Raw genomic sequence first — 23,353 nt, 5'->3', positions numbered from 1 at the left:
GAAAAATCCTAAACCAAAAAGCTGGGCGATGGTTGACAGACTCGCGGATTCTGAAATATGAGGCAATATTAATAGAAAAGGATGATCTAGTGTTGGTCACTGACAATTGTTTAAATCCAGCTGCCTTTCTTTGGAAAGGGGAAGGAGACTCTCCTCAGAATCCAGGGCACGATTGCCTTGACATTATAGAATACCAAACTAAGGTCCGCATGGACCTCAGAGATGTTCCATTTCATGCAGGGGTTAGACTTTTTATAGACGGATCATCCCGGGTGATTGAAGGGAAAAGATATAATGGGTATGCAGTCGTAGACGGGACAAACAGTAGTGTGGTGGAGGCAGGACGGTTGCCAAATGGGTGGTCAGCTCAGACTTGTGAACTCTATGCATTGGAAAGAGCCCTTAGAGCATTAGAGAATAAAGAGGGAACAGTATACACTGACTCTAAATATGCATTTGGTGTTGTGCACACTTTCGGCAAGATATGGCAGGAACGAGGGCTGATCAACAGCCGAGGGAAAGAATTAGTACATGAAGAATTGATTAAACGGGTCTTGGAGTCCCTATTACTTCCCCGAGAAATAGCAGTAGTGCATGTAAATGGTCATCAGAAAGGAAATGAACTAGAAGTTAGGGGGAATAGATTAGCCGATGAGGTGGCTAAGGAAGCAGTCCTGAACCCACAAGAAGTGGTGATTCATTCCCTAATACCTACTGTTCCAGGTCCTCGGGAAGCTCCTATATTTACTGAAAGCGAAGAAAATGATTTGAGAGATTTAGGAGCTGTAAAAACAGCAGACGGGCATTGGAGGTTACCTGATGGAAGGGAAATGTTAAACAAAATGATGATGCGAGAGATTATGGCCGTCCTACACCAAGGCAGCCATTGGGGAGTACAAGCAATGTGTGATTTAGTTCTTAGGGAATATGGATGTAAAGGAATATATACAATTGCTAAACAAATATGTGAGGGATGTATCATATGCAAAAAGGTAAATAAGAAAGTCTTGAGAAAACAGACCCCGGGAGGAAGAGACCCAGGACTGAGACCTTTCCAGAGTATACAAGTAGATTATACTGAACTCCCCAGGGTAGGCAGACTAAAATATATGTTGTTTATAGTAGATCATTTATCTGGTTGGGTTGAGGCATACCCCCTAGCTACCGCCACTGCAAGTGGAGTGTCTAAAACAATATTGGAGCACATAATTCCCCGATATGGGCTCGTGAACCATATTGATTCCGATCAAGGAACACAGTTTACTTCTAAAGTGTTACAGGGGGTAATGAAAGGGTTGGGAATTTCCTGGGAGTTCCATACTCCGTGGCACCCGCCATCATCGGGAAGGGTTGAGAGAATGAACCAAACACTCAAACGACAGCTCTCTAAATTGATAATAGAAACCAGACTCCCTTGGACCAAATGTTTACCTATAGCTCTCTTGCGAGTACGAACAGCCCCAAGGAAAGACTTGGGACTATCCCCCTATGAAATCTTATTTGGATTACCTTACTTGGGAACGAATGGAGAATTGCCAATTCCCGAAACTAAAGATTTGTTTTTAAAGAAGTACATACTGGGTTTGTCCTCCTCTTTGTCTTTCCTAAGGAAACAGGGTTTATTGGCACAGACTCCACCCCTTGAATTCACTGTTCATCCCATCCAGCCGGGCGATTGGATCTTAGTAAAATCATGGACAGAGACTAAATTACAGCCGGACTGGGAAGGGCCGTACCAGGCTCTTTTGACTACCGAAACGGCAATAAGGACAGCGGAGAAAGGCTGGACTCACTACACTCGGATCAAAGGGCCAGTGGACCCTCCCGTGGAGAAAGAAGTCTGGACAGCCGAATCAACGCAAGATCCGCTGAAACTCAGACTAAAGAGACTTTGAGTAACTAATTATACAGTGGCGACGCGAGCGCGGGATTATTTCTGTAAGATTGTATATTAAGTCTTTTTGTGCTTCAGCATGATGTTTAGAATACTGGGAATGCTTAGAGTTATGATGCTAGCTCTCTTAGTATTGGCATTTCATCAAATATCATTTTCATATGTATTATTAACGGTTCCTGAATCTGATAACCCACAAGTAATAGACGCTGATGTATGTAGCTTAGTAAATTGTGGGGACGTAGATAATCAGAGACAGTATCGCAGCTCTGAGATACATCTTAAGTCCTATGGGGATGGCCTTGGGGACGGTACTTGGTATAACAGTCTTGTCACAGTACACCGGGCCCCCTTCCGACCAGCTCGCGATTGCCCTGATAAAAAGTGTAACCCAATATACCTAACAATAAGGAAAACCACATGGCACGAAACAATCCTGGGTGGGGTCACCTATGAGATACAATTAAATGAAACATTTGGGATAGAAATGAAAGCAAATGGGAAGGATTTCTTGGGCTGTTGTTTCCGAATTAGTGTAGGACAGGGAAAACGGGTAGAACTACTGGGTAATAAGATACAATCTTTCACCCCTCCCGATGATCCTAAAGTAGTAAAATTTATAGAGGTAAAGGACTTGAAACAGACCATTGAAATAGAAACTGGGTACGGGGATGCAAATGCCTGGGTTGAATGGGTAAAGTATACTGTAAAAAGTCTGAACAAAAGCAATTGCTATGCATGTGCCTCCGGTCGACCAGTGGCCCAGGTGGTTCCCTTTCCGCTCGGGTGGAAGCGAGACAGGAAGGGCATGAAATGTATGACAGCCCTGTATCAGGATGAGACTGCATGGAATGATAGGAATTGTACCTCCCTATCTCTGATGTTCCCTCCCTTGGAGAAGAAAGATGTAAAAGTTCCCCCCCTGTTTTCTGCCGCAGTTGGAAATCACACCTCGTGTGTGCGTAGACGAGGTACAAGTCGGTCGAAAGATTTGGGGGAGCTGAAACTATGTACAGAGATTAAGAATGTCACCGAAACGGAGAAGGGAGGGAACTACTCAGCATTAAAGGTTCCCCGAGCGGATCTGTGGTGGTACTGTGGAGGCAAAATATTGAGACCCACCCTACCTCCGGATTGGAGAGGGATATGTGCAATTGTACAATTGGCAATTCCATTTACCCTGGCATTTGAGAAGGAAAACAAAGGAGGGAAAAAGGGAAGGGGTAAGAGATTACTGTTAGACACTTCTTTCGATGACAGGATTTATCTTGATTCGGTAGGAGTCCCTAGGGGAGTACCGGATGAATTTAAGGCTCGTAACCAGATTGCAGCAGGCTTTGAGTCAGCTCTCTTTTGGTGGGTAACAATTAATAAAAATGTAGATTGGATAAATTACATTTTCTATAATCAACAGCGATTTATAAATTATACAAGAGATGCGATTAAAGGAATATCAGAACAGCTTGATGCGACAAGTAGGATGGCATGGGAAAATAGAATAGCCCTTGATATGATTTTAGCAGAAAAAGGGGGTGTGTGTGTGATGTTAGGAGGAAGCTGTTGTACCTTTATTCCTAATAACACTGCACCTGATGGTTCAATTACTCGGGCCTTAAGGGGATTGACTACCTTAGCAGAGGAACTGGCTGAGAATTCAGGAGTAGATACATCTCTCACAGGATGGCTGGAATCATGGTTTGGGAAATGGAAGGGGGTGGTGGTTTCTATCCTTACTTCCCTGATAGTAGTAGTCGGGGTATTAGTAGCCATTGGCTGCTGTATCATACCCTGTATACGAGGACTCACCCAAAGGTTGATTGAAACAGCCTTAATGAAACAGATGCCCCTAAAAGGGAATCAGGTTGAAGGACTTTATCGACTAAATAATGAGCAGATGAGTGAGACCAAGATGGATGAAATCTCCGGGATGATGCTTGCAAATTTCGGGAGCGATGCTTAAAAATAAAATATTTGCAGAAGATAACAAATGGTAATTAAAAGAAAGAGGGGGAATTGTGGGATATCAGTAGGATTAGTGTTACTTCTGCAATTCCATTTTACAAAGGAGGTGAACTCACACCAGTGGGTAATTGTTTTAGTCAAGAGCTGAGTCAACAAGAATGGAAACGATGTAGAGGAAATGTAGAATTGTTTTTGTATTAGCTAAAATTGTATGTCAGAATGAAATGTGCCAATGAACAATAGTAGGTACGGTGGGCAAATAGATAAGATGTTGTGAGAGGATGAAGTTAAGCTAGATACGCCTGTACAAACAGTAGGTATAAACATCTGCTTCCCACTTTTATGAAAACACAGGAACAAACCCCAATTAAAAGAGTCATAGGGATCAGAACGGCCTCGGGAAAGGCACAGATGAAGGGGGTAGATAATGATGAAGAAGGGATATGCCTAACAATGACCTATAACAGGGTAAGGTCAAACAGCCTTGTGAGACCAGAAATAAGCATTTTATCACAGACAAGGCCGGATAAGGCAAGAGGCAAACAGGGGTAGTGGAGGCCGGTCTTAGGGAAGTGGATGATGTAAGTAGGGGAGGGAGCAATGTAAAACAATGGACATTAAATCATATAAATATTATGTATGAATTGAACCTAGTGTGTGTATGTCTTTTGCCTCTTAGACACGGGACAGCACACCCACTTGCAAGTGTAAAATAAATGACACTATTGATTCAGATCTTGTCTCGGACTGAAATTATTGAAGTGTGTGAGCTTTGTTTCTCACAAGTATTATTTATGAAATAATTTCTATAGGCATTACAATAATTTAACCGAAGTCTTATGTTCAGTTTATTATTGTGAAAGCAAGTTAACATTACCAAAAATACACACCTTGTTAATCTTGATTTGCCACCTAGGAACTCCAGCTGTGAGCAAACAGCTGTGAACATTAAGCCAGGATAAGGTCCCCAAGTTAATTGACTTCAGACACTACCTTGTTCATTTTTACATAATCATGGCTGATGGGTGAGATACAGCAATGCAACTAGCATCCTCATGGAGAAATACAAGGTAAAGTATTATAAGAGTTCAAAAAGCACTACATTAGTAAATTTGTTGTGTTAGAATCCTCACTAATTTTGCATTATTGTTTTATTTTGTTTTATCAATTTCAATAATGCCTATGGAACTGTGAACTGATAAATGAGAGCTGAAAATGACCTTTAGATTGTGGGCAGCTGCTTGCATTAAAAATAAATACAGGCCAGTAACGAGGTCAGTAATTAGGAATTAGTTACAGCAAGTCAAGGAGAAACTTTATGCTCAAACAGATGGCAGAAGTTAAATGAAAACTGGAACTTTGTGGGGAGATGATCAGTTTGATGGGAAGATACTAGAGTTTTGAACTGGATATTGGACTTTTTTTTAAAAAGTGGTGTTGATGTGACAGCATGAAGATTAAAAAAACTCCCTGCCTAACATCCTATTAACAGTTAATTTCAGAGAACAGATTCCAAGTTGCAAGTAGTATTGACTTCATCTAAGTGAGATGAAAAGGTGTCCCTGATCGGCATCTTCAGAAAATCAATTAAAAACCAATCTTTGCTGTGGAACAATGCATCATGAAAACCACTTATGTAACCTGACTAGTTTTACTATTATCTTTCATTTATCCTTTAACTATGTTTGTCTGTCTTTTGTGTGAATGGGGATGAAGACAAACTGGCTTTAAACACAGACTTCAGTTAGATTACTTTGTTGTTTAATTTTGCTCTGTAAAAGTTACTGGTTGTTGTTCGGTTCTGTTCGCCGAGCTAGGAATTTGTGTTGCAGACGTTCCGTCCTCTGTCTAGGTGACATCCTCAGTGCTTGGGAGCCTCCTGTGATCTTTCCTCTGTCTCTGCCGCTTCCGGTTGTCAGTTCCAGCTGTCCGCTGCAGTGGCCGGTATATTGGGTCCAGGTCGATGTGTTTGTTGATTGAATCTGTAGATGAGTGCCATGCCTCTAGGAATTCCCTGGCTGTTTTGTGTTTGGCTTGTCCGAGAATAGTAGTGTTGTCCCAGTCGAACTCATGTTACTTGTCATCTACATGTGTGGCTACTAAGGATAGCTGGTCATGTTGTTTCGTGGCTATCAGTTATGCCGGAGGAAAGATCACAGAAGCGTTTCACAGGAGGTTCCCAAGCACTGAGCATGTCACCTAGACAGGGGACGAAACGTCTGCAACAAATTCCTAGCTCGGTGAACAGAACCACAACAACGAGCACCCGAGCTACAAATCTTCTCACAAACTTACTGTATTGTTTAATAAACTGCTAAGTCTTTTGTTTAAACAACAAGCTGGCATTCGGAACTGATTATTTACAGAATTTGGGATTGGTTGTTCAAAGTAAGTCTGGTTTAGAACTATTTGGGTCAATTCTGAGGGTTTTTTAAGATTTAAATTTTATAGCATTGCAAATACAGAGGGAGATAGGCTGATTTGGTTTAACTGTCTGTCTTTGTGTCATACAACTCAAACTTATGCTTATAGCTATTAAAAAGAAAAAGGCCAAGTTTTTGTGATCAGCAGTAATAGAACATGCTGGCCGTTCTTAACACTTACACGTCTTTACAGACTTTAAAGGGATTTTGCAATCAAAATTGCAGTTATTACACAACAAAAATTGCAGTGCCCTAACAGTGGAACTGGGATCTCAATGTAAAATGTTAGGATTCCTTAACTAGCCAAATTCAAGAATTCTTGTGGAGATTCTAGGTGTCAAGCGAGGAAATTAAGATTCAAATTCTTTACAGAAAGTGAAATAAAGAAAAGGAAAATGAAATAAGGTTAAAGAGCCAGAAAAAAAAACTTAGAGCTCTAAAATGTCCCAACAATAATTGAAATCTGAAGGAATGAGAATCAACATTTTATACAAGTTAATTTTCCATGTCAGAGAAGGTGTTTGGTAACTATAAAGACTTATGCAGGCTTCAAATATTTATAAACACTTGAAGAGGTAAGCTCTTACTTTTATTGTGTTTCATATGTAAAGTTTCCATGTTTTGACTGCTGAGTCTCTCGACAAGACATAAGCATAGCACAACTTGAGGATCAGGGAAACTTATACACCAACTTCCTTTTTTCTGGTTTTACTGTGCACGTACTTACTTCTTGATAACCATGAGTACTAATCACGTCATCATTACTTTCACTGCAAAATCCTGGCTGGTCAACTTTACAATTTCGGGATCCAATTATTAGTTCTATTACCTCACCTTGTAGAGTCCACGAACACCTTCATTCTGATATATTTTCAAAAGGGCATGCAACATGCCTCTGTACTGTTTCTTTGATGGATCAATCCCTGCATCATACTGCAGGACTAACCGAGTCTTCGTTACCCAAATTGGATTTGTAATACACAGCGTCACTGCACCTGAAAAATACATGTACCTGGGCTGAAGGAGACAAATAAGTACTAATCTAAAAGAATTCCTTAAGGAGATTAAAACTTTAGAAGGTGACTTCCTCAACATTTGCACTTTAAATAACCTGAATAGAATTCTATACTTTCCGAAAACGTTTCACGTCTAGCACAATGAACTCACATAAAGCGTTGCAGTTGTCTACCAGAAATACTTTGAACCAGCAAAACACTTAAAAGGTCTTTCCACTTTTGTGGTCATTTTTGCAGTTTTCAAATCTCTTTTCACGAAAACATATGAGATGCATTCCGTGAAGTGTACGACAATAGGATTGGAAGCACCATTGATAAACAAATCAAACATCTCTAATACTGGACCAATTTCCTCCTTGCTCCAATAATTAGATTAGATTAGATTACTTACAATGTAGAAACAGGCCCTTCGGCCCAACAAGTCCACACTGACCCACCAAAGCGCAACCCACCCAAACATATTCCCCTACATTTACCCCTTCACCTAACACGACGGGCAATTTAGCATGGCCAATTCACCTAACCTGCACATCTTTGGACTGTGGGAGGAAACCAGAGAACCCAGAGGAAACCCACAGACACAGGGAGAATGTGCAAACTCCACACAGACAGTTGCCCAAGGCTGGAATTGAACCTGGGACCCTGGTGCTGTGAGGCAGCAGTGCTAACCACTGAGCCACCATGCCACCCCAATAATAATGGAACAATTTCCTCCTTGCTCTAATTAGAGGCTCTATATTTTCCTCTATGTAAAATATTGTTAAGATTGCAAAGCTTATCAATATTTCTCTTAGCGATAGTTATTTGACACATAACCGCTGGTACTGTAACAAATTCCTACAATGATCGCTCATTTCGTAGAAAACCTCAAGCTGTGTTAGAATGATATTAAGCATGTTTGAATCAGAAAAATTAATTTTTCACTCAATTAATTCTAAACTGTGTTTTTGTGAGGGTGAGACAGGTGAAGTAAAAAGAGAACTAAACTGAAAGGGTATTTCACCAATGAAAATACAACTAATTGCCATATATAGGGAAGTGCTTCCAACAGGGCACTTTTTAATATACAGCATATCAAAGTAGTGTCCATTTACAAAACAGAGATAGTGACAGAACAATTTAATGCAAGAGTTTACATCTCGCAGTCAAATCAAACATGAATGTAAAAATATTGATTGAGCACAATATGTTTCAATATTACATTATTCTATGAATATCATTACTTTTTCTTCGTAGCATTATCATTTTAATCAGAATAGAATAAGCTACTTTCTGACAGATCAATTTCAAATTATTTATCAATCACAAAGAACACGACAGAATCGTCAACTCAAATGTTGCACTTGCAGTGATGGCAAATCTGACTGCATTTCCACCATTACCCTGTAGAACTGACAACAACTTTTGGCATCCATATAAGCTATGAAGTGCAGATATCACCTACAAGGTGCACAGTTGCAGTGCATGGAAAAGGCAAACTTGAACTAATGAGACCTTTATAAAATTTACTTGCTAAAAGGAAATTTATAAGTTCCATTAACTAATGAAGACACAGAAATATCAGCTTTTGTAACATCAGATAGGCTTTATTAATGAAAAGTGATACTATTTGGAATGAGAAATGCACCAGCAACATTCCATAATTAACGAACAATTTAATTAAGAGACTGTGTAACTGCACAGTTTAACTACATAGAGTAGTACAGCACAGTACAGACCCTTTGGCCCTCGACATTGTGCCAACCTTTTATCCTATCTAAATTCAAACTAACCTACATACCCTTCATTTTACTATTATCCATGTGCCTATCACTTGAGTCACTTAAATGTCCCTAATGTGTCTGACTCTACTACCACTGCTGACAGTGCATTCCACGCACACACCACTGACTGTGTAAAGAACCTACCTCTGACATCGCCCCTAAATCCAATCACCTTAAAATTATTTCCCCCTCATGATAGTCATTTCTACGATGGGAAAAAGTCTCTGGCTATCAACTTGATCTATTCCTCTCATCATGTTGCACACTTCTCTCAAGAGGCCTCTCATCCTTCTTCATTCCAAAAAGAAAAGCCCTAGCTTCCTCAACCTTACTTCATAATACAAGCCCTCCAGTCCAGGCAGCATCCTGGTAAATCTCCTCTGCACCCTTTCTAAAGCTTCCACATCCTTCCTATAATGCAGTGACCAGAACTGAACACAATATTCCAAATGTGGTCTAACCATGGCTTTATAACCTCGTGACTCTTAGACTCAATCCCCCTGCTAATGAAAGCCAACACACCATAAGCCTTCTTAACAATTCTATCAACTTGAGTAGCAACTTTGAGGGATCTATGGTCAAGGATCCCAAGATCCTCTTGTTCCTCCAAATTGCCAAGAATCCTTCCTTTAACCCTGTAATCTACATTCAAATTTGACCTTTTAAAATAAATCACTTCACATTTTTCCAGGTTGAACTCCATCTACTTCTCAGCCCAGCTCTGTATCCTGTCAATGTCCCATTGCAATCCACAACAGCTTTCCATACGATCCACAACTCCACCAACCTTTGTGTCATCAGCAAACTTACTAACCTAATTGAAGGGAAGTCTACATTTGATATATGGGAGGATTACAAAGATAGGTTAAAGATAGTGCAGGATAGGGACGTCCCGTTGAAAGCAAAGGATAGGGAAGGCAAGACTTGTGAACCGGAGAAATCATGACTAGCCAAAGGAAAAGGGAAGCGTACATAAGGTCCAGGCAGCTAAGAACAGAACGGACCCCGGGGGAATATCAGGAGAGTAGGACCAGTCTTAAACAAGGAATCAAGTGGGCTAAATAGTTTTATTTCAAATAGAATTAAGGAGAATCCCAAAGTCTTTTATTCTTATATAAGAAGCAAACGGGTAACTAGAGAAAGTATTGGTCCACTAAAGGATAAGGATGGAAGGCTGTGTGTCGAACCTGAGAAAATGGGTGAGATTCTGAATGATTACTTTGCATCAGTTCACTGAGGAGAGAGACATGATGAATGTTGAGATTAGAAATAGAAGTTTGATTACTCTGGATCACGTTGACATAAGTAGGGAAGATGTGTTGCGTAGGCTAGAGGTTATTAAGGTGGACAATTCCTCAGGATCGGATAGGATCTATCTCAGGTTGCTGAGGGAGATGAAAGGGGAAATAGCTGGGGCCCTGACACATATCTTTGTAGCATCCTTAAACACAGGTGAGGTGCTAATGTTGTCCCCCTGTATAAGAAGAGTAGTATGGATATTCCAAGTATCTACAGACCAGTGAGCCTGATGTCAGTGGCGGGAAAGTTGCTGGAGAAGGTACCGAGGGATTAAAATCTATTTATATTTGGAAAAGAATGGGATTATCAGTGATAGGCAACATTGTTTTGTGCGGGGGAAATCATGCCTTACCAACTTAATACAGTTCTTTGAGTAAGTGACCAAGTAAATAGATGAATGAAGGGCTGTAGATGTCATATACATGGAGTTTAGTAAGGCATTTGATAAGGTTCCCAATGGTAAACTAATGGAGAAAGTGAAGTCACATGGTGTGCAGGGTGTTCTAGCTAGGTGGATAAAGGTCGCAGTTGGAGTTCAATCCAGGCAAATGTGAGGAGATGCATTTTGGGAAGTCTAATTCTAGAGCGAATTATACAATAAACAGAAGAGCCTGGGAAAAAGTTGATGAGCAGAGAGATCTGGGAGTTCAGGTACATTGTACCCTGAAGGTTGCCGCACAGGTGGATAGAGTGGTCAAGAAGGCATATGGGATGCTTGCCTTCATCGGACGGGGTACTGAGTATAAGAGTTAGCAGGTCATGTTAAAATTGTGCAAAACATTGGCTCGGCTGCATTTAGAATACTGTGTGCAGTTCTGGTCGCCACATTACCAAAAGGATGTGGATGCTTTGGAGAGGGTGCAGAGAAAGTTTATGAGGATATCGCTTGGTATGGAAGGTGTTAGCTATGAATAGAAGTTGAGTAGGTTCTGTTTCATTAACGAGAGGTCATGCTTTCAAGGTGGGAGATTAGATTACATTAGTGTGGAAACAGGCCCTTCGGCCCAAAAAGTCCACACCAACCCGCCGAAGCGCAACCCACCCATACCCCTACATTCACCCCTTACCTAACACTACGGGCAATTTAGCATAGCCAATTCACCTGACCTGCACATCTTTGGACTGTGGGAGGAAACCGGAACACCCGGAGGAGACCCACGCAGACACAGGGAGAACGTGCAAACTCCACACAGTCAGTCGCCTGGGGCGGGAATTGAACCCAGGTCTCCGGCGCTGTGAGGCAGCAGTGCTAACCCCCGTGGAGGTAAGTACATGTGGCAAGTACTTTACACAGAGGGTGGTAGGGTCCTGGAACACATTGCCAGCAGAGGTGGTAGAGGCGGGCACAGTAAATTTATTCAAGATGCTTCTGGACAGATTCACGAGTAGGTGGGGAGCCAAGGGATACAGATGCTTAGGAATTGGGCGACAGGTTTAGACAGTAGATTTGGATCGGCTCAAGCTTGGAGGACTGAAGGGCCTATTCCTGAGCTGTAAATTTTCTTTGTTCTAACCCACACTTCCACTTCTTCATCCAAATCATTTATCAAAAATCACAAAGGGTAGAAGTCCCAGAACAAATCCCTACAGAACACCACTGGTCACTGTGCTCCACGTTGAATACTTTCCATCTACTACTGTCCTCTGTCTTGTATGGGCCAGCCAATTCTGTGTCCAGACAGCCAAATTCCCCTACATCCCATGCCTCCTTACTTCCTGAATGAGTTTACCATAGGGAACCTTATCAAATGCTTTTCTAAAATCCATATACAGTACATCCACTGCTCTACCTTCAATGTGTCTTGTCACATCCTCAAAGAATTCAATAAGGCTTCAGGCATGGCTTGCCCCTCACGAAGTCATGCTATCTCTAATCAAGCTATGTTTTTCCAAATAATCATAAATCCTGTCTCTCAGAATCCTCTCCAGTAATTTGCCACCACCCATGTAGGGCTGACTAGTCTGTAATTGCCAGGGTTATCCCTGATCCCTTTCTTGAACAACGTAATAACATTTGCCACCCTCCAATCAAGTTACATCAACAACTTGGATGTGTTCTGCTAAACGTGGGAAGAACGTTCATGCCACTTACCTGCACTGTTTGGTCAGCTACAAAGAACCAATCTGGTTATAAATCTTTCAGAAAAGTAGCATATAGAAACGTGAAATTAAGGGGTCTTTGGATTTTCACATGACTGGTACAAAAATGCAATGCTTTGCAATATATTGGTATGAGTGCACCTCATCCAAACTTCTGTATTGTAATGGCTCTTTTGACAAATATGTTTAAAAAAGGCAAATTTTGAATGGACCCAAGGATGTCAGAGTCAGTCAACTTAAAAGTTGTGTTGAGAATGGTGCCTATTTTAGCTGCACCGAATTATGACAAGCCAGTCAAATCAGTAACATCAGTGCCATTCCATTATAAGATGGTGAATGTGGATCAAACGGACTACCTGCTTTTTTTTGAAGAAATTGATTGCATGCCAACAAAAATGTTCAATGTTGGAGAAAGAGATATTTTGAAATATAGATCATTGGATCACTGACTATGCCAAAGAAACATATGCAAATGGACCACAACCACTTGAATTTTTTTTGGAGAAATTCCAAGACAAAACCTATGATTGTTTCCACTGAGTTTAATCTTCCCTCCGGCTGTACAATTTTAAAATGTTTCATGTGCCTGGAAATGACAATGTTGTATCTGATACTTTATCATGAGCACACATGAAGGAATCAGAATGCTGTGATCCAAATGGACTTATGTAAAATATGGTTGCTATGAAATCCATTTTATATTTAATGTCAATATACTATTATTGCTAATATAATATAAAAGCTATGTTAAGTTTTTTTGATGGGAAAAGAGGAGACAGTTAATGGAAAATTGTTTATTCGGAGCTGGTCTGTGACAATTGGTGCAAACATTGCAGGTCATACAGTCAGACAGCACAGAAACAGAGCCTTTGGTCCAACCTGTCCTTGCCTAACATAATTCCAAACTAAGTTAGTCCCACCTGACTGTTCCTGCCCCATATCCCTCTAAAATAGACAAGCAGGAGGCTGGAAGAAGCCAGGCAGCATCAAGAGGTGGAAAAGTCAACGTTTCACGTATAACCCTTCTTCAGGGCACCTTTCCTATTCATGTATCTATCCAGATGTCTTTTAAATGTTGTAATTGTACCCACACGCAGATCAATATCATCCTTGGTGATCAGAACTGTACACAATACTCCAGAAGGGGCCCCACCAATGTCCTGTACAAAGTCAATATGATTTCCTGACTCCTATACTCAAAGGACTGAGCAATCAAAGCAATCAAAGCAGTTCTGGTGATCAGAACTGTACACAATACTCCAGAAGGGGCCCCACCAATGTCCTGTACAAAGTCAATATGATTTCCTGACTCCTATACTCAAAGGACTGAGCAATCAAAGCAAGCGTGTCAAACATCATTTTAACCACCCTACCTCCGTGATGCAAACTTCAAAGAATGACGTACCTGAACCCCTAGGTCTCTCTGTTCTACAACAATGCCCGAGGCCCTACCATTAATTGTATAAGTCCTACCCTTGTTTGTTGCACCAAAATGCAACACCTCACATTTATCCAGACTGAACTCCATCTGACATTTTCAGCCCATTCACCCATTTGATCACGTTCCTTTTGTAATCTTAGAAAATCTTCTTCACTGTCTGTTCTTGGTGTCATCTGCAAACTTATTAACCATGACATCTATATTCTTGTTTAAATCGTTTATATAAATAACAAACAAAAGAGGATCCAGAACAAATCCCTGTGAATCACCACTGGTGACAGGCGTCCAGTCTGAGAAGCAAATTTCTGCCACCACTCTCTATCTCCTGCTATTAAACCAATTATGTCTTCAATTGCTAAGTTGACCTTGAATCCCATGTGTCCTAACTTTACTAATTAGTCTACCATATGAAACCTTGTTGAAGGCTTTACTAAACTCCAAGTAAGCAACTTTCATTGTTCTGCTCTCATCAATCCTTTTTGGTAACTTCCTCAAAAAACTCGACCAAGCTGGAGACACGTTATTTTTCTGGCGCAAAACTATGCTTACCAGTCCAAATCAAGTTTTGCCTCTCTAAATGTCCAAAAATCCTATCTTTTAAAATCACCTCCAACAATTTACTCACAACTGATAAGACTCTCAGGTCTACAGATCCCCGGTTTCTCCTTACAATCTTTCTTAAGCAATGGTACAACATTATCCACCCTCCAGTCATGAGACACTTCACCAGTAGTTATAGATGATGTAAATATTTCTACTAAGGGCCTAGCAATTTCCTCCCTTAGTTCCCACAATGTTCTGAGACACATTAGATCAGGTCCCGGACACTTACCCACTCTTATATTCTCTATAACCGCCCGAACTTCCTCTTCTGTAAGGTTCTCTCCTGAACTGTTTTTACAACATGAAAATCTATTTCCCTGCATTCTCTAGCCACCATTTCTTTATCCACAGTAAAAACTAACACAAAATATTTCTTTAGAGTCTCTCCCATCTCCTGGGGCTCAACACAATGACTTCCTTGATCTTTAAGAAGCCCTACTCTCTCTCTAGTTACCCTCTTGCGCTGAATGTATTTGTAGAATCCATTAGCATTGGAAGATAGGTTCTCTCTCATCCCCTCTTTGCCTTCCTGATTTCTTTAAGAATGCCCCTACAATCTTTATATTAATTAAAAGATTCAATTGAACCAAGTTGTCTACATTTAAAATAAGATTCTCTTTTATTCTTGACTAGAATCAATATCTTTGTTCATCCATTGTTTATTAATCTTACCAGTCTTGCCCTTCACTCTAAAAGGAACAAAATGCCTCTGAACTCTCATCATCACACTCTTGAAAGCCTCCCACCTGTCAGGCATTCTTTTATCTGCAAACTCCAATCAACTTTTGAAAGTTCTTAACTTATACCATTAAATTTGCCTTATTCCAATTTGATTGGGTTGGACCGAAGGGTCTGTTTCTGTGCTGTACATCTCTACGATTCTAATTAAAATCTTTAACTTTTACGGAAAGCTTATCCTTTTCCATAACCATTTTGAAACTAATCGAATCACAATCGATAGGCCCAAAGTGTTCGCCCACTTTTACTTCAGTCATCAGCCTTGCCTTATTGCCCAAAAGGTCAAGCTTTTCTCCTTCTCTAGTAGGAGCATCCATAAATTGATAATTAATTTTTTTGAACACATTTGACAAATTCTTCACCATCCAAGCCTTTAAGACTATAGTAGCCCCAGAACAATTGAGAAATGATTTTAGCTTATGAAACCCAGAAACTCAAATTTGATATTAAAAGGCTCTGCATGTTTATGAACAAATGTAATATTGAAACATCAATTGGTAACCTTACTTCTGTCCCCTAGCCAAACCAGTTTAATTCTTCCAGCTACTTACCGGCTTCAGCCGCTGAGATAAGGTGTTGAGTAGCACTAAGTTGTTCTGGATGACCATTCTGTTTGTAGGCCTTGATAGCATTATAACTGAAAGCAACATATCTATGTTTAGTAATTTGGTAGTGACTGCCAACAGAGGAACATTACTATTATTACAGATTTTGAAAATACTTCAATTTCACCTACTTCAATATAACCTACTCAGTTTTAAGAAATCAAAAATTACTTGAGTAACAATCACTGCAAGAACCGAATTACTCATTTTGCCTTAACTAACTTGATTAAAGCAGAGGAAAATAAATATTTTAGAAGTTCTTCTGCTGTAGCAATTATCAATTACACACATGCACAGAACTTAAAGCATTTTCAATAATTTGCAAGTGATTCTGAGACCTTCTTGTATTTGTTTGGTACTTTCATCTAATCATTCAACTGCAATGAATCTGGTTATGGCACCCAAGTCTGAGAGTATAATATAATACTATTTGTGGATACACTTAAGTGTGGGTTGGACAATACACTGATACATTGAAATAGCTGAAATTGTCTGGCTTAGAACATCAGATTCAATTCTGTGAACTGGACAATGCACACTTGGGAAGATTACATCCAGGTAAGAATCCTGACAGATGGTTGGCCCTGCTGCAGAAAGGAGGTTTTTTTTGGATTGATTTTAAGATTTGTAATATTTTCCTGCATGGTTGAATTCTACTAAAATGTGATTACAATAGATTTTATTTTTAAGTTTATACAATAGGATTAATGAAGAATGAAACAGCTTTATGATGAGATAAAAAATTATTTTGGTGAAAAAGTGATCAACTCTTAACTGATGAAAAATAAGAAACTGATTGATAGTTTGCTGGTCATAACATAAACAGCAGTTTTACATCCATGGTAGCCACAAGATATTATTGCAGACATTCAGGCTTTAAATGAATAAGCCACACCAATCAGGTTTATTTGTCATTTGTTCTGTTCATCTTTTAGAAGGAAAAAGATTCTCACCTTTCATAGCCAACAGACATCTCAATTTGTTTTAGTCAATGAAGTACTTTTGAAACACAGCACACAGGATACAGGAATCATCAATTCCATCCTCACCTTACTGCTCTTCTTCAACATAGTACCACAGAATCTTTTACAAGCACCTGAAAGTTCAGACCATGCCTCAGCTAAACCCTTCACCTGAAAGACGGCAACTTTGACAGTGCAGAAGTCTTGAGGGAATGCACTAGAGTGTCAAACTTAGGTTTTTTTTCCTGAGCCCAAGTCCTGCAGTGACTGACACTTCAACCCAGAACCTTCTAATTTGCAGATACAAACAAATACGCTGGATATCTGCATACATTTCAAATTTTTTGCTCAGATTTGCATCGTGCTGCTTATCAATCACAGCTGCACCTCAGTGGCAAGCTGCTGACTGTTAGCCAGGAATTTCTTTATAGGGAAGGGGAATTGTCAGAAGGACTGTCTTAGGACACCCTCACACATCCCAAGTATCAAATTAACAGGAGGGTTGTGGGAGCATATGAATAAATCATCCAATATTTTGACCATAGAAGCATCCGATTTTCTTTTTTTATTATTCTTTCAAGTGAGATGGGTATTGCTGGCTAGGTTTATTCTCATGGAGAAGGTTTGAGCTGTCTTCTTGAACCACTGCAGTCCTCTGGATGTCGTGCACCTACGATGCTGTTTAGGTACGGAGTTCCAAAATTTTAACAAAACAATGGAGGAATAATATAATTCCAAGTCAGGATGGTATGCAGCTCAGTGGTGGAGTTGTCCATATATACCTGCTGCCCTAGTCGTTCTACGTGTTGGATGATGGTACTAACTGGCCCTGGAACTGCTGGATTCACTGATGGTCATCTTGCAAAATTCTACACCACAAGAACTTCATGAAGGTTGCGATGGTCAGTCAGTGGAGACTCAGTGGACTGAATGGTCTCTTTCTGCACTCAACAGTTCTGTGAATTCTAGTTGAGCCTAGTGGTAGTAACATTTCTAGTACTTACAAGAAGAAGTATAATCCCCAAGATAAACCTGCACCCCAGATATTTGGGGTTACTCCTTGGTAAAGGCCTCTAATTCCTTCCTGTTTCCAGATACTTCTGACACAATGTACAACTCCATTGTATTTTGGCCTCATCTGCAACCCATCACTCACTGCAAAAAGAAAACAGAACACATTCCACGTTCAAATAACTTAGGTTTCCAGTTCATATATTATTTGTTAGTCTTTTATCAAACTACTGAACATTTCTAATATAATAAGTGACAACTTACAGTCCTCAGGCAGAACTCATAAATGTCCATCATTCAGTTAAACACTTCTACCTCAGTGACATGAGTTAACCACTGTTGACATGTTGGTCACACTGCTCTTTTTCTCTGTGGATAGTTACCTTGCACATTCCAATAACCTCTTGATCAATACCATCTGGAGATGCTTGGTCAATCATTGGGGCAAGGTCTAAAGAGATGCCAAGCAAAGTGCAGTCCATAAATCCACAAAAGCTGGAAAGAAAGAAGAAACTGCTTCTCACCCACTATCAAGGTGAAAGAAGACTGCAATAGAGCAATGGGTTCTGGTGATCATGGATTGACATAGTAACAAAATCTGACACCAATCAACCATTTTTTAAAAATCACAAAAATGGTATTCCACAGAGTGGTTCCCCAACCAGGAGAGACTGTGACCGTCTGACATCACCAAACCTGGATGACGAACCTATCTAAATCAGGTGGACAATGATTCTGCCCTAAGGTCCCAAAATTAAATAATGTCAGGCACATGCTTCTCAAAGTCCACCTTCAAAGTCTGCGATGATCAAGATTGCAGGCAGAGATAGGGCTGCAAAAGCGAAGTCCCTAATCCACAATCTGCACAAACAGGTCAGATGCATGAATGCTACTGGGACACCAGTTTTGGGAAAGAGGAGCCCTGTGGGAGCAATAACCTGTAACTGAGCTATTTTTGTTTGGGATATCCACTGCTCATCACAAATAGCAAGGGAGGAAGGTTGCTTGAAAATAGGCAACCCCACTTTCTCCTGAGGGAACTCTGCCCAATAGGATCATCACATGTTCAGTCAAACAAAGAAAACTCTAAATTTTCCAACTTGTGATATCAGAATGGTCAAGGATTATCTTGAGTGTGACCATCCCTAAAGGTGATCTGCAATCCTTTCACACAAATTATCAAGACTTCAAATTAACATCCCTGCCGACAGTGAGACCCACATTCTTGGGGATGAGTAGCTGAAAGAACAAGAAAGGGGATAACACCACCTGGAAAGATTAACAGCAACCCTCAAATGGTTGCCCTTTGATCAATCTTCCCCCCCTTATCCCTATTGTACAAATGAAAACGTCACGATATAATGAACATTAGCTCAAGCATTTAACTATCATCTGCACTTATGCCTAGATCTTTGACCAAAGATGTTATTGTTATTATAATTAATAACTTTTTCTACCAGAAAGACAAAAACAAAGTCACATGGAGTGATCAAAACTCTATGGTGTCATGTTGGGGTAGAAAGCTGAAAAAGAATGCTTGTCCCCTTCCCGAATTTCGGGAACGAGGAAGCCGTAATTATCTTAAAATAAAATGAAGAAAACAATGCTGGAGAAACTATCAAGGTGTTTTCATCTTATCTATAGCAAGGAAAACCCTGACAAGTAATTTCCTGAAATACGTATTTTTGGTGGCTGAAGAAATCCTTCCAGAACAAAGAGATGTTTATTGGAGGTGATGGGGTTCATGGCCACTGGCTGGAGAATTGGCAAGAACCAATCTGCCTCTTCAGAGAAGGCCTGCTGTGCTGCATACCAATCAGACAGTTCAACAACAGGTCTTCAACAGCACGATCCCGGTGGCAGGTAGTCCAGGCTGCTAAAGGATACCGCTCTCCAAAGAGGAGGCAGGGACTGCTGCAGAAATAATACTCACCAGAGATTTGGGACTGGAAGAAGTGATGGCGGAAACAGTTTTGTAGGGGAGGGCACTGAATTCATTCTCAACTCCGACCACCCACCCAAAAGGCCACGAAAATTCAATTAGGACAAAGGTGCTCCTGTATGTGGAAGTGATAGAATCTGTGAAGAGTTGATTTGCCAATCACAAACTGTTTCTTCCATAGGCTCAACTGCATCATATCAAGTAACCTATCAGCATCAAGTACAAAAGAGAAACTGCTTACTATAGGTGGTGGTGTGGGAAAGTGAGTGTTATCTCTTCAGTCATCCCCATCAGGGTGCACCTCAAGTACGCCTGTGATATAAGCACAAGCAACAGATCCAGAGTTTCCACTATGGTGGTTTGTGATGGAGGGTGTGGGGAAGAATCTGAGTGAAGTTACATATTAGCAATCAGGCAATCCTCCCACTTGTGGGTTGGTACAGTCAGCTAAGCTGCCATTCACCGGGGCCAGGAGAAGTTTCCCTGTGCAATGTGATGGTTGTATCTTCCATCTGAGTGGATATTGCTGCTCTGACACTTACTGTCAAAACATTAATGATCCCCTTGCTTTCCCTTCTCGCCCTGCTTACTTTAATTTATATATTTATGTTAAAGAAAATTTCAACTTCACTTGAATTTTTTTCTCCTTAATTGAGTTTCAAAGTTATTTTGTTTCTGCAAAATAAAACCATTAATAAATCATCTGGACAGTTTATTTGTGGGTGCGATACGGAAACATGTTACGCTTCTTTGAGCGTGAATCTTCCAGTCTACCAAACTATTTGATTGACATGCATATACTTAGTTCTTTCCATCAGATTTGAGGCCCATATTTATAGACAAAAGTACTAAGAGTGTTGTTTTTAATTTCCTGGTCTTTTTATAACATCGAACAATGCAACTATTTTTCATTCATTTATGGATTGCAGGTGGGTAGGCCAGAATATATTGCCCATATACTGCCAATTGACATAGCTGCCATTTGGTCATCTCTCTACACCAGATTTAATGGACTTTACAATTCACCATTTGCTGTGGTGTAATTCAAACTAATGTTTTTCTATTCATTCATAAGATGTGGGAGTCAATGGCTAGGCCACCATCAGGGCAAGCAGGGACAAGGTAGGACTAATAAGTTAAACTGCATTTATTTCAATGCAAGGTGCCTAACAGGGAAGGTAGATGAACTCATGGTTAGGAACATGGGACTGGGATATCATAGCAATTACAGAAACATGGCTCAGGGATGGGCAGGACTGGCAGCTTCATGTTCCAGGATACAAATGCTACAGGAAGGATAGAAAGGGAGGCAAGAAAGGATAGCATTACAGCTGTGCTGAGGGAGGATATTCTCAGAAATACATCCAGGGCAGGTGACTGAGGTGTCAGTGGAACACTTTGGGGCCAGCGACCATAGTTTTATTAGATTTAAAATAGGGATGGAAAAGGATAGACCAGATCTAAAAGATGCAGTTCTAAATTGGAGAAAAGCCAATTTTGATGGTATTCGGCAAGAATCTTCAAGAATCTTCACCTCCAGCCCCCATCACAAAGGCCTCAAAGCCCTCCGCTTCTTCCTTTCCCACCGACCCAACCAGTACCCTTCCACTGACATCCTTCTTCGACTGACTGAACTGGTCCTCACTCTTAACAACTTCTCTTTCCAATCCTCCCACTTCCCCCAAACCAAAGGAATAGCCATGGGCACCCGCATGGGCCCCAGCTATGCCTTCCTCTTCGTCAGATATGTGGAACAGTCCATCTTCTGCAGCTACACTGGCACCACACCCCACCTTTTCCTCCGCTACATCGATGACTGTATCGGCGCTACCTCGTGCTCCCATGAGGAGGTTGAACAGTTCATCCACTTTACTGACACCTTCCACCCTGACCTCAAATTTACCTGGACTGTCTCCCTCCCCTTCCGAGACCTCTCCATTTCTATCTCGGGCGACCGACTCAACACGGACATTTACTATAAACGAACCAACTCCCACAGCTACCTAGATTACACCTCCTCCCACCCTGCCCCCGGTAAAAATGCCATCCCATATTCTCAATTCCTTTGCCTCTGCTGCATCTGCTCCCAGGAGGACCATAGAACATAGAACATAGAACAATACAGCACAGAACAGGCCCTTCGGCCCACGATGTTGTGCCGAACTTCTAACCTAGATTAAACACCCATCCATGTACCTATCCAAATGCCGCTTAAAGGTCGCCAATGATTCTGACTCTACCACTCCCACGGGCAGCGCATTCCATGCCCCCACCACTCTCTGGGTAAAGAACCCACCCCTGACATCTCCCCTATACCTTCCACCCTTCACCTTAAATTTATGTCCCCAATTCCAATACTGAACAAGCCAGATGGCCTCCTTCTTCAAAGACCGCAATTTCCCCTCAGACATGGTTGACGATACTCTCCACCGCATTTCCTCCACTTCCCGTTCCTCTGCCCTTGAACCCCGCCCCTCCAATCGCCATCAGAACAGAACCTCACTGGTCCTCACCTACCACCCCACCAACCTCCAGATACATCGTATCATCCTTCGTCATTTCCGCCACCTCCAGACAGACCCCACCACCAAGGATATCTTTCCCTCCCCTCCCCATCAGTGTTCCGGAAAGACCACTCCCTCCACGACTCCCTCGTCAGGTCCACACCCCCCACCAACCCAACCTCCACTCCCGGCACCTTCCTCTGCAACCGCAAGAAATGCAAAACCTGCACCAACACCTCCCCCCTCGCTTCCCTCCAAGGCCCCAAGGGATCCTTCCATATCCGTCACAAATTCACCTGCACTTCCACTCACATCATTTACTGCATCCACTGCGGCGTCCTCTACATTGGGGAGACAGGCCGCCTACTTGCAGAACGTTTCAGAGAATACCTCTGGGGCACCCGCACCAACCAACCCAACCGCCCCGCTGCGGAACACTTCAACTCCCCCTCCCACTCCGCCAAGGACATGCAGGTCCTTGGCCTCCTCCATCACCAGAACATGGCAACACGACGCCTGGAGGAAGAGCGCCTCATCTTCCGCCTAGGAACCCTCCAACCATGAATGCAGATTTCTCCAGCTTCCTCATTTCCCCTCCCCCCCCCCCCACCTTATCTCAGTCCCAACCCTCGGACTCAGTACCACCTTCTTGACCTGCAATCTTCTTCCTGACCTCTCCACCCCCACCCCCACTCCGGCTTATCACCCTCACCTGAACCTCCTTCCACCTATCGCATTCCCAACACCCCTCCCCCAAGTCCATCCTCCATACCTTTTATCTTAGCCTGCTTGGCACACCTTCCTCATTCCTGAAGAAGGGCTCATGCCCGAAACGTCGATTCTCCTGCTCCTTGGATGCTGCCTGACCTGCTGCGCTTTTCCAGCAACACATTTTTCAGCAAGAATCTTCAAAAGCTGAATGGGGACAGATGTTCGCAGGTAAAGGGACAGCTGGAAAATGGGAAGCCTTCAGAAATGAGATAACGAGAATCCAGAGAAAGAATATTCCTGTCAGGGTGAAAGGAAAGGATGGTAGGTATTGGGAATGCTGGATGACTAAAGAAATTGAGGGTTTGGTTAAGAAAAAGAA

At 41.5% G+C, this 23,353-nt stretch overlaps 1 protein-coding gene across 1 annotated transcript in view; it reads right to left on the bottom strand.

Moving 5' to 3' along the window:
• The window catches only part of slc25a32b (solute carrier family 25 member 32b), a 52,167-nt gene that overhangs the window by 25,675 nt on the left and 3,139 nt on the right, over window positions 1-23,353 (bottom strand). Inside the window, exons 2-4 of the mRNA XM_072570621.1 lie at window positions 17,811-17,961; window positions 15,791-15,876; window positions 7,114-7,274 (exon numbers count right to left, since the gene is read on the bottom strand). Of these exons, the coding sequence (XP_072426722.1) occupies window positions 7,114-7,274; window positions 15,791-15,876; window positions 17,811-17,961 (398 nt within the window). The remainder of the gene's footprint in view (window positions 1-7,113; window positions 7,275-15,790; window positions 15,877-17,810; window positions 17,962-23,353) is intronic.

This window comes from Chiloscyllium punctatum, chromosome 5 (assembly GCF_047496795.1).
Source record: "Chiloscyllium punctatum isolate Juve2018m chromosome 5, sChiPun1.3, whole genome shotgun sequence".
Lineage (NCBI taxonomy): Eukaryota > Metazoa > Chordata > Chondrichthyes > Orectolobiformes > Hemiscylliidae > Chiloscyllium > Chiloscyllium punctatum.
Note: the sequence above shows the minus strand (reverse complement) of the source record. Positions and strands in the feature narration are given on the sequence as shown.